Genomic DNA, 13130 nt, shown 5'->3' with positions numbered 1-13130 from the left:
GGATTTTCAACAACGATGATGCTAAACTTACAACCTTTGGAATCATTGGAGTACTTGGAAGTGATGAAGATTTCGAGTAATGTTGAAGAACCAAGGAGATCATGCATGTGCAAGAGAAGCTACAAAAGTTTATTTATTTATTTTGTATTCCATATGTATTGATAGTTTTGTCACTAAAATTGACATAGGGGGAGATTGTTATAGCACTGATCGGTCGAACTCGCAAGCGTTGCTATCTCAAGCTTGTTGTCAAGTTTGGTTCCCAAAACTATAAGTCTTGATTTCTAGTCTACTATTAGCTAAGTCTAGGACTAGGATAAAAAGTGTAGTTGAGATCTAGACTCCATGGAGATCATCATACAAAGACGAATAACTACTCAAGGAACTGATGAAACTTCATCGACTAAAAGGTATGTGGAGACTTCAACTTATTTATCACTCAAAAGTTTATATACTTGATCTCCTATCTTGAGACAAAAGTCGTATTGCTATATAGACTATGATTATACACATTTTCTATTTCGATCCGAGTTTATCTCGCTTATATATTTCTCGAAATATGTGTTGGTAAGCTTTCGCTTTGGCCAAGTTCATCTTTACTAGTGACGAAAGTCATATTAGTTTCAATTACTTGAAAATCGCTTTGACGAAAAATAGCTTGTGAACAACAAATATATAACGTACTATAAGAATGTTTCAATGATTGAAATGAGAGTTTAGAATATAACCTTGAAAGGATATAAACATTGTGTGATAACTCATACGTGTTTAAGTCCTTATTCCTTGAACCAAAGTATGCGTACTTTGCTGCTCAGGAAAACCGGAACTGAAGTCCGCATACCAGTACGCATAATTAAGTGGTTACTTTCTAAAATCGGTTGTACATGAACCTAAAACATTTATCAATAAGGAATGTAATCTTTGCAAACCGTGGCTATAATGTTCATGTATCGATTTGAGTGAATCAAATCGATTTTTCTTCAATTGTGTTCTTGTATAAATCCATGAGAATATAGCAATTGAACAAATCTTTAACTAGTTTCATTTGAGTCATTTAAACTAGTTATGGTTAGGATGAATAAGGTTGATATGAGAGTAATCATATGGCTAACCTCGGTTAACTATTTTTGAACCAACATGGTGTACACGTTTGGGTACGGTTACATAAAAAACCTAAATGAGGGTACATTTCATTTGTGTGTAACAAGCTAAGTTCGATCTAACAGTTGAAATATATTAGCTTGGTTGAATCAGGTTTTTCATCTAACGGTGAATATTGAATGCTTTGTTACCAAGGTAACTTGGATTGCAAATCCTGATTTGAAAACTATATAAAGGAGAAATCTAGAAACTGGGAAACCTAATCCCCACACCTCTTGTGTGTTACTAGTTGCATAACTAGACGCGATTCTACTTTAACCTTAGGTTTCTTCTCGAGACCCTATAGGTTAACGACTTGAAGACTTCATTGGGATTGTGAAGCCAGACCCAACTATTCTCTTTGTAGTTGCATGATCTGATCTTGCTGTTTTTATCGTGATTGACTGCAATTGTAAAATTGGCTTGAGATTTATATCTCCGATAGGAAAGATAGAAAAGTAATCACAAATACCTTTGTCTCATCGTTTGTGATTCCACAATAACTTGTTTCGCTAGTCGATTAAGTTTATTGTGAGGTGATTGATAATACTAGGTTGTTCTTCGGGAATATAAGTCCGTTTTATCAATTGGTTCCTGTTCACCTTGATTTATCAAAAGATGGAACAAAAACTCTAGGGTATTTCTTGGGAGATAAATTTATTCAATCTTATAGACTTTTCTGTGTAAGACAGATTTGTTTATCAAGTCTTCGACTTCGGGTCGTAGCAACTCTTAGTTGTGGGTGAGATCAGCTAAGGGAATCAAGTGCGTAGTATCCTGCTGGGATCAAAGACGTAAGGAACGCAACTGTACCTTGAATCAATGTGAGATTGATTAGGTTTCAACTACAGTCCAGTCCGAAGTTAATTGGTAGTAGGCTAGTGTCTGTGGCGGCTTAATACGGTGTGGCGTTCAATCTGGACTAGGTCCCTGGGTTTTTCTGCATTTGCGATTTCCTCGTTAACAAAATTCTAGTGTCTGTGTTATTTCTTTTCCGCATTATATTTTGTTATATAATTGAAATATCACATGTTGTGGCTTAAGATCAATCAATTAGAATATCTAACCTTGGGTTGTTGATTTACATTGATTGACACTTGAACATTGGTCTTTGGTACCGTTCAAGTAATTCCTCTTATATTCAATCAGGCTCGCAGATTTCTATTTCTTGATTGCGGGTTGAATTAAGAATTAGAGATAATAAACTCTTTGATATACTTTATTCTAGATTGAGTCTGACTGTCCAGTTGATTCTCTAGAAAACGTATTGGAGTAAGTCCTCTCATATTTCCAAACGAATTGTTGGGTGTGGTTGTTATACCCCCGTATTTTCAAGTTCGAAAAGTACATAATCAATAAGAACAAGATCTGGATTCAAGAACCATCAAGTAAAAGATAATCATACAAGACTTCGCGAATCTCTAAGTGAAGTAATCAAAGTCTTTTCTTGAAGAAACCTAGATTCTAGAGGACGACTCTAGCTTAATAACTAGGACGCCAGGGTGCCAGATATTGAGCATTCCAGTTGAAAGATTCCTCTTTATATGGATTATCACGTGGCTTATGATAGCTTTGGATTCAAGTTAAGGTTGCTTAAAATTCAAGCTAAACAACTTCTCTAATTTAGATGAAATTCCAAGTTAAGAATCATGTAAGCATGTCAGAAGTTTACCTTAAATTACAAAGAAATATATGCACTCTTGGTCTGGTTGGTTATAAAACCATGCACAATAGATAGTTCACCATGACCAAGTAAATTCATGCACATTCAAGTAATAATGGTTTTAAGAAAAAACTCAAGAGTAAACAATAATCAACAAGGCCAGTAAGATTTTGTGAATAAAGGTGTGATAGTAGTGTTTACGAGAAATTTGGCAAAAGTATAAGAATACATCAATAATTAGTGTATGAAAGTACAATATCTACTTAGCAATTAGTGTACAGAACAAGTCGTGTACTTAACCCTTTATATAAAGGCTAAAAAACTATGTCTAAAAAGACATGCATACATAACCCAAGCAGTTCTTGTATTTTTGTCTCTCATAGTATATGTTCAGAATCATACCCAAAAGCTACAAGTATACATACTAGGTATGCATACCCGAAATAGTTCGTTAGCTATTTTACTTGGCTAATATTTCAAAGATCAATTTAAACAAAAATAGTTTATGAACAGTATATTCCTCTTGACTAAGATAGTTAAAGATCTGTGAACAACCATTGCTTGAACCATATTTGGGATTAAATCAAGACAAGTTTGAAGTCGAACTACTTATTCCTTGCAGTATAAAATCTACTAAAATCATACGTCATAATCTCATAAGACAGAATGCTATAGACATTGAGTAAATTGATGAAGTTCTCGCAAATGTCTTCTTTTGTCCTTTAATCTTCAATCTTCAAGGGCATTATGTGATATGTGATACTCATGCTATTATGCTCTAATCCTAGTCGAAGACTTAACTTTAGTATACTAGGAATCAAGATAATATAGTATTGTGCAACTAGTATTGACAATAAGTTTGAGATATCTAAATTTGTGAGTTCAACTGAGTGATGCTCTAATTAAATAATATAATGAGTGTCATGAACCATATGATGAACATATTGTTGGAATGGGTCGTATGATATTGCTTACTCAACCTTGTTATTCATAAAAACATAGTATATTCAGATATAAATGTGACATTGAAGGAAAAACTTGTGATATGATTATGGATAGTAGTGGTGTGAATATAATTATGTTGTTGTGCATGTGATCAAGAAGTTTGTGTTGCCAGTTACACCACATCCTCACACTTGTTCAATTGGTTGAGTTAATCCTTCTTCTACTCATAATATTACTCATCACCATGTTGTGATTTTTTTTTCCATGGGTATAAGGTTTCATTTGGTTTGACATGCTCAACATAACTTCCACATATCCTCTTCTTAGGATAGATTGGAAATATGATATTTGTGTTGTGCACAATTGTATTAAGAATAATGGAGTTCAAAAGTCCAGAAAATTTTAAAACTCATCGAGATGTTAGTGTCCGAGAATCTGACCAAGAGAAACTACCGAATTCAGGAAAAAAAGAGTCACGGAAGCGTGTATGTCCACGGGAAATCAAAAGTGAAGATTACACTGTCAGTTTCGAGAATTGACAGTTGAATGACGAGTTAGGCTGAACTACTATAGGCTTTGACGAGCCCATTTGGATGTTTTGAGCGGCTTCTATTCACATTAAGATTTAGACGTGATATGTTTTGGAGTTTTGCAACCATTTGACTGGGAATAGAGCATGGGCGCTTCTATAATTTAGATGTTTAAGAGATATTTCAACAACTTCAGTAGAATCTTTAATTAATCTTTTGGAGAGAAAAATACAAGGTAGAAAAGTTAGGGTTTTGGAGCTATTTCCATCATCTTTTTTTCCATTTTCTCATATGCATCTCATGAGTTTTGCTAACCCCATGAGTAGCTACACTTCTTAGTGATTATGCATGAATTCCAAGTTCTATTACGTGATTCGGTTCAACATATACATATCTTTTACTTGTTAAAATGATTATAGTTGTTTATTTTATAATTTATATTATGATTTATTGATGAATTATTTAGGTGGGAAGCTAAACTAGTTTATTAATTAACATAATGCTAGTAGAGAATTAACATATCCGTAATTGTTGAATAATTCTTTATACAAGTAGAAATTGTGAAACCTTAGAGAGGGACTCTGTGGAACAATCACAAGTAAAAACAACATTAGAAAGTAAACATTGCACTAAGAGTTTAACTACTATGATAAACCTAAATTCACAAAATATAAAGCATTCGACCAAAGTACACTTAGAATACGCTACTTCTAGGTAGTGTAGACGAATAAAATCTGGTATTCGAGCGCTTCAGTACCCAATAACTTAAGGAATTTTGGGGATAACACTGCAGTTGATGCTATTCTAAGGCTAAGTCCTATGGGCTAGATTGGCAGTTAAGTGTTGCAAAAAAAAAGTGTGATCTAAAAGTTAACACTAGTTCTCTCTCCTAACAGCTAGTTCTCTCTCCTAGCATTTGCTCGCAGTTGAACTAGCAGCGAGATTGAAGCGCTAAATGGTTCAGCGCTCAAAAAGTGACATTTACGCTGAATGGTTCAGCGCTCAAAAAGTGACCACAACGCTGAATGGTTCAGCGCTCACAAAAATCACACAGATCACAAAAATCATAAAATTTGATCTGACGGATGAAACTTAAAACGCTGAACCAAACAACGCTAGACAGTGGTCCCAGATGATGCGGAATGCTAATCTAGCTGTTAGATTAGCATTCCCATAAGCCTTAGGAGGTTTCCCTATCTGACGTGGATTGCTAATCTAGCTGTCAATCTAGCAGCTCAATCTAGCCCATAAAACATAGCCTAAGGTTGGTAATAATTTGTGATTAAAATATACTACTTTCATGACTTTTTAATAACGAAAAAGGATTCCCTAATCATATTTCTCTCTATTGCTTGCAATCTTAATCACTTTTAATTACTTTAACATTTCTTTAACTTAAAAATCTAAAACAAACCTTTCTTTATGACAGTTTTGACAACTAAAACTCCTTGTTCCTTATGGAACCAATTTTATTTATTGCTATATATTATTCATTAGTAAAGTAGAAAATAAGTGAATTAATTTGTGCACCTATGACACGCATCAATCGAGAGGTTTGAGTTGCCAGTTACACCACATCCTCTCACTTGTTCAATTGGTTGAGTTAATCCTTTTTCTACCCATAATATTGCTCATCAATATGTTGTGAAATTCTTTTTTCTTTTAATGGGTATAAGGATTCGTTTGATTTGACCTGCTCAACATAACTGCCGTACATCCTCTTCTTAGGATAGCTTGGCAATATGATATCTGTGTTGTGCGTAATTGTTTCTGGAACACTTGCACCTTTTATTAAGATGGTGAAAGAAAATTCCATGTCCTCCCAAGTCTTCTATAATTATCGAGGAACATTGTGATCGAAAGAGCAGTGCTTTAGTAGCTATTATTTCTCCGTTTTTGCGTAACTCTCATACTTGAATCTCTCACGAGGATAATAAGCCTATGCTAAAATAAAATAAAATTACAAGGACATAATCAAGCACGTTACTGTTTAAGTCTAATGGAACATGGTATTTTACAAGGAGATATTACCAATTTGCTGCCAACGAGATTGATTCGACCTGATAACGGTCCTTGTGCTAGTCCTGGATTTTTCATAAGAATGAAAAAAAAAAACTCTCACTAAACCGACCAGACATAAAATCACTGATGCGACACACACCATGAATTCTCGATCCTTGGAATTCATCAAAGGTTTGATTTTTTTTCATCTAGAGCAACCTTTTTTTCTCCATTATTAGTTGGTTTGCAAGGTCCTTTTTTTTTTACTTGGAAATCTACAATCATTTTGCGACAAAACCCTAGTTCAAAAATATGTGTGGAAAGATAAGATGGCTGAAGTTGAACATTGGAAGCGTATGTATACAGAGTCAGGGAGAAATTTTTTTCTTCTTAAGTACAAGAAAATTGAGTTGGAGAAACGAGTTAACGAACTTGAGAATCAGTAAGCGTTACGGTTGATAGATGAACTTGATTTGAAACATTTACTGGAAGATGTTAAAATCAAGTACGATCGATTGTTGGTGGAGTTTCAGGAGAAGAAAATTGAGTGCGAGTTGGTAAAGAGTGAGTTGAAGGAGTTGAGTGAGAGTAAGATTGGTGTCAGAAATGGACTCAAGGAGTACCAGATTATGTGTAATCGGTGGAAAGAGCGGAGGAATAAGAGTCTAAAGTAGGAGAAGAGAATTTCAAATGAAAGAGAGAAGAAAGAAAATGAAAGAATTACAAGTCTGGAAAAAGAAATTATGAAGATGGGAAGTGATCAGAGGGAGAAATGTGTTCAGTTCAGTAAGGAGATTATGGAATTGGAGTATGGAAAACGAAGAGCAGAAGATGAAATGGAGATTTGGAAGAAGAAATTTAAGGATTCAGAGTGTGGGAAACAAAGAGTAGAAGATGATATGGAGGTTTGGAAGGAGGAATTTACGGATTCGGAGTGTGTGAACCAAAGAGCAAAAGATGAAATAGAGATTTGGAAGCAGGAAATTGAGGGACTGGAGTCTGAGAGAACAAGAGCAGATGTTGAAATTAACCTTTTAAAGATCAAGTGTATGGAATTAGAGATTCAAGCAGGGGAGATGCTGAATCATGGAGCTGAATTGGAAGATTGTAAAGCCAAGTGTCATGGTTTGTGGGTAGAGCTTAAAGAGAAGGAAGTTGTATGCATTGATCTTCATCATTAGCTAATGGTCTGCAAGACCAAATGCAATGGAATGTAAGAGTGCATTATGGAATTAACGGAAAGCCGACAGGCTGTATTTGCAAGAGAGAAGACGGCACTGGAAAGAAGTGCTTACTTCGAAAGATGTGTTAAGAAGGTGATGAGTGACGAGAGAGAGTTGCGTGTTCAACTCGGTAAGGTTATCGAGGATTTGAAGTGTGGGAGAAAAATTGCAGAAGATGAGAATGAAGTTCTAAAGAAGAAATTATTGGAATTGGAAGAATATAAACTTAAGTACCATGGTTTGTGTAAAGAGATTAAGGAGAAGGAAATTGAGTGTGCTGGTGTACTGGAGAACCTAATGTTTTCTAAGGTTGCTCTTGATCACGAGCTTGAGGACTGCAGAACCAAATGCAGTGGAATGGAAGATAAGATTATGGCTCTTACAAAAGAAGGAATGATTATGTCAGAAATAGAGAAGACGGCAAATGAAAAAATTTCTTACTTGGAAGAGGTAATTAAGAAGATGAAAAGTGATGAAGCCAATCTATGTGCTCATCTCAAGAGTGAGAACTGGGTTTTAAAGTATGGTAAAAAAGAGCTGAAGATGAGATTGAAGTTCTAAAGATGAATTTTATGAATTTGAAGAAAGAATTAGAAGATTATACATCCAAGTGTCATGGCTTGTCAACAGCGCTTAAGGTAAAGGAAATGGAGTGTGTTGGCACTGAGTCTTAGTTGAAGGAGCTGAATGAAAGTAAGATTGGTGTTGAAAATGAACTCAAGGAGTACGAGATAATGTGTGGTCGATTGAAAGAGAAGATAATTAAGAGTCTGGAGGACAAGAGAATTACAAATGAAAAAGAAAAGGAAGCAAAAGAAAGAACCATTAAGCTAAAAGAGGAAATCAAGAAGATGGGAAGTGATCTGAGGGAGAAATGTGCTGAGTTCAGTAAGGAGATTATAGATTTAAAGACCTTGAACCAAAGAGCAGAAGAAGAGATGGATATTTGGAAGAAGAAAAATACGGATTTGGAGTGTGAGAAAAGAAGAGCAGATGGTGAAATTGAGCTTGTAAAGAAAAAGTGTAGAGAATTAGAGATTCAAGCAAGTGAGATGCTGAATCATGGAGCCGAGTTGGAAGATTATAAAACCAAATGTCATGGCTTGTCAGCAGCGCTTAAGGTGAAGGAAATGGAGAGTGTTGGCTTTGAGGGTAAATTGAAGAACCTAATGTCAGCAAAGGTTGCTCTTGATCATGAGCTTGAGGACAACCAAACCACCTGCAGCCGAATGAAAGAGAAAATTACGGGTTTAACAAATGTAGGAAATATTATGTCCGAAAGAGAGAAGACGTCACATGATAGAATTGCTTACTTTGAAGAGTTAGTTAAGAAGATGGAAAGTGATGAAAAGGATATGCTTGTTCAGCTTAATAATGCAAACATGGTTTTGGAGCGTGGGAAAAGAAGAGTGGAGGACGAGACTGGGAATTGGAAGAAGAGATTTACGGAGCTGGAGACGGGATTGGAAATCCTACAAAAGGAATATGCTTATGATGATATATGCGAGAAATATATGGACGAATATATTAGCAGGAAAATGGATGGCAGGGTCAATGCTGCTAGTGTGGCTCACTTGACTAAAAGTGAAAAGGTTCTTAGTCCTGCTTCTCTACCCACTACGGACTTTTCTTCATTCCATGAAATGTTATTTGAAGATGTACATGTCTCAGGTATCAATATTTCTTTCTGTTAGTTTTCATTTGATCGTTTTTTTTTATTTTGGACTAATTTGTTCATTGTGTCTGTTGTTTCTCTTTGTACTTAAGTAAATGTAGACCACGGATTATGTTTTATTGAGTGTCTTATCAGTTATTGTATTTGTAGATAGCTGATAGACATTTCGATTCTTGGTCTTTAGTAAACTAGTAATCATACAGGGAACAACCAGTTGAAAGTTTGTAGTAACTGCTAACACAAAGGTTAACTAGGATAGAGGAAGGATGGTTTGGGCAATAATCGGAGCTATTTCAAATACTTGTTCATTTTTATTGTATTCAGTAGCATCTTTTTGATTAGAATTACACTAGTTAACTAAATTCCGTCCATAACGAAACTGAACTTGCTGAAATATCCACAGCGGTCCATTTTTCCGCTGCATATGTATTCTGCGATTATGTTAAGTTTATTTTACATCTTATGTTAACTTGTGTAAATAGGGGTATCCATATCTTCATCATATAGGACAAGCAGTGAATTCATACTGGGTAAGAGGACTAGTCTTTTATTTGATACTTGGGATTATTGTGAAAGCTGTAGTTTATATCCGAATAACGGGTCACTCATTGTCCAGGTAACTTGAGTATAGTGGCACTACTCTTATACTTCCTTTATCGTTTACTATGTAACTGATAAGAAAAAAGACCGGACGTAAAAATATGTGTTCTAGGGGAAGGACCTTCATGTGTTTTCTGTAAAAGCATGAATAGTTATAGATGATAGATGTGGCTGCAATCTACGATTAATTCATGTTGTGTGTCTCATTTGTTTAGTTCAAAAGTCAGAACAACTTCTAATTGCTTATGCGACCGCTGCATCAGTCGATAATGGAATATCCTAATATATCAAACTTTATTTTTTCTTTTGCAGACACACCTAATACCAAGATCCAATTTGACCATTCTGTAGATCTTAAGGTTGAGAAGAAGAATATTTGTTCCGATACCAAAGTGGAGTTGGTGAGTGAAGCTAAACAGCAACCAGGTTCTGAGACATGAGGGAGCTGCAAAGAAAATCTGGTTTTGCTCAAACAAGATGGTGTAAAAACATCATCCATATGTATAATTGGGATCGAGGATGACGTTATTGAGGTCAGTGACGGTGAGGATGAAAAGGAGATTCCTCTGACACATACTTGTAACAACAAAGGTGAAGACATAGATCATGCATCAACTAATGGAACTTTGAAACATTGAACACGTATTTGAAAAGGACATTGTCAGTTTGGGGAAGCTTTGACAAGAATATTCAATTCTCTTCAACTATGAAAAGATGCAAGGTTTCCACCAGCCGAAGTGTCAGCCAAGAAGATGATAAGTTCCCAAATATAAAGATCTAAAAACTTTTACGCAGTGCAGGACTATACCAATCCATGGTCTTTTACTCTTTTATTTATTTTTAGGAAACTCGAACAGAATATAGAAAGTCACATTGTCTGTGCCCTCAGGAGACCCCTTGCATGCACAAAACAAGTACCAAATCTAGACGATGTTCTTTGTTATGTATATGATATGGATCTATGGAGTATTACATTAAATCTCTTTTATGTAGCCAGAAAGATGCTCGTTTAAGCTCTCTAATCTTTGTATATCAGCATCAGAATGAGTAAATGCTGCGCCCAGAGCCTGAACCATTTGGTTGAACTAGAAGAGAAACTTGATGCCTAATGACTGATTGTGTTAATTCTTTAATCCCTGCAGCTTGATTTAGATATCCGTCGTGGCATCCTTCAATCCTCTCACCTTGTGAAGGTATGGTGTTGTAATAGGAAATGATGACCAGAAATGCTTTAAGAATTCTTGAATTGGATATCCAGTAGTGTTGTAACTCTTCTTTAGTCTCGTCAGGAAGTATACATTCCTGTAAATAATTATTTCCAAGAAGATAATACTTGATGCTTGTCTGCTTGACAGCAGCTGAGACAATTGACTTGGTAACATAATCACTCCATCCCGTTACTTTCAAATCTGCGATTTAATCCCTCAAAGAAACAATGATTGCGCACTATTATACCTTGTTTTGAAGTCTATTTCCGTATTAACAAACCTTAATTATCTATTAATTCTGTCGATCTCAAAAGCCTAATTTCTTATTCTTCCTCTTTAATAAACCCTAACCTAATTATCTCTCTCTCTCTCTCTCTCAAGAAAAAAAAAACTTTTGAAACTAAGATTATATAATAATTGACATTAATCACTAATCATTAACATTAACTATTAATTATTAGTATTAGATTCTAATTATTATCATTAACACTAATGAAGTAAGGGTATTATTGTCATGATAAAAATATGATGGATAAGGGTTATTGATTTTACCACATAGTGAACCTATTTTGTCATTACCTTGTATGCCTCAAAACAGGTTTCTTGAATTCAGATGCTGATTCAAATTTCAAGGTATATCCCACCCCATTTCCTGTCTGTTAACGAGAATGGAGTACAGAAATTTATAGTGGTCAAAATCAATCCCCCTAAAGTGAGCTTTGCTTTGTAGGCTCTAGGCTGCAAGCCATAATTCGCTGCCCACGCCGAAAATGCTCAATGCTAGAGATGTTGTTCTTGGTAATGTAAATCGTAAGTTTTACGACATGGAGGAGGTAAGTGAGAGCACTTGTTTTTACATTGTACCTTCTCTTGACGGATTTGGAATTACTTTTTGAGGGCTGTTAAAATTAAGTGTGTGTTTACGTATTCTTTGCAACATGATTTTTTAGTACGAGTCAACCAAACTTAAAGGAAAAACAAGGACATCTGGTCGTTTTAGCCTTACTTGTTTTGTCGGGTTATTTGGATAGAGCGTAATAGTATTATTGTCTTTGGGGGCATAAAGAAATCGGAATAAGGAAATCTTTTGGGGGTAAAATCTAGTTTGATACTATGGAGTTTGGATTTGGATGATTTTTATAATATACCTACTAGGTGTGTTCTTTTTGGTTGGAAGTCTTTGATTTATAGTTTATAAGGTCTTTTCTCTTCATTTTGATAGGTTTTAAGTTTTTCTTTCCAAATCCATTTTTTTAAAGATATGAAAAACAAAATCAACAGGTCGGACCTAGGCAGTTCAGCTCCGTGTTATGTTACAAACTTGGCATCCCTTTATTCAATGTGGACAGTCTTTGCCGTAGTTGCAAACGAGCTATGGACATATATGGAGACATATATGTTAAACTCGGCTCGAAATAGCAAATGTGTATAATTGAAGTCTATATAGCATCACGGATTTTGTATCAAATAGGAGATAGAGTAGATAAAGTTTTGAGTGATAGATAAGTTCAAGTCTCCACATACCTTTTTTTGATGAAGTTCCACAAGTTCCCTTGAGTAGTTCTTCGTCTTCATTCGATGAACACCGTGGATTCTAAATCTCAACTACACTTAAAATCCTAATCCGAGACTTAGCTATAAGTAGATAGAACTCAATACTTAGAATGAGAATATTAACTTGACAAAAAAGCTTGATATAGCAACGCTTGTGAGTTCGACCGAGCAGTGCTCTAACAGACTTGGAATGTTTCGTAATGATTATTTAAATAACTTGAAAATTTCTTTGATGCTAATAGTTCGTGAAAACAGCTACTGTCATCCTCTAAGAACGTTTCAATGATTGAAATAGAGTTTACAACACTTAACCATCATTTGATTATGAACATAGTATGTGTTCTTGCATATATGTGATTCATGACCGGAACTATAGTATGCATACCTGTATGCGTATCTGTTAGTTGAGAAAATCCGAAGGGTTTGGGTCCAGGAATTTCTGCTGTGTTTGGAAGTATGCGTACCCGTACGCGTACTGGTGTAACCAAACTCGGTCCGGCTACTTAGGTATGCGTACCCTTTTGCATACTTAAGTAGGTTACTTTCTAAAATCGGTTTGTTCATGAACTAAAACATTTATATAATAAGGAA

General features: G+C 35.2%; 2 protein-coding genes across 2 annotated transcripts; both read left to right on the top strand.

The window, feature by feature from the left end:
* Positions 1–6474: 6474 nt before the first annotated feature.
* On the top strand, positions 6475–7616 carry LOC113286388. Its single transcript, XM_026535024.1, has one exon. The coding sequence runs from the start codon at positions 7023–7025 to the stop codon at positions 7458–7460; it is 438 nt and encodes a 145-aa protein (XP_026390809.1). The 5' UTR covers positions 6475–7022; the 3' UTR covers positions 7461–7616.
* A 614-nt stretch (positions 7617–8230) lies between these two features.
* On the top strand, positions 8231–10756 carry LOC113286387 (moesin-like). The gene is made up of 2 exons (XM_026535022.1): positions 8231–9173; positions 10090–10756. Exons 1-2 carry the CDS (start codon positions 8237–8239, stop codon positions 10215–10217), a joined length of 1065 nt encoding a protein of 354 aa, XP_026390807.1. The 5' UTR covers positions 8231–8236; the 3' UTR covers positions 10218–10756.
* Positions 10757–13130: the final 2374 nt, after the last annotated feature.

Source organism: Papaver somniferum, chromosome 6 (genome assembly GCF_003573695.1).
Source record: "Papaver somniferum cultivar HN1 chromosome 6, ASM357369v1, whole genome shotgun sequence".
NCBI lineage: Eukaryota > Viridiplantae > Streptophyta > Magnoliopsida > Ranunculales > Papaveraceae > Papaver > Papaver somniferum.
This window is presented reverse-complemented; position numbering and strand designations above follow the sequence as displayed.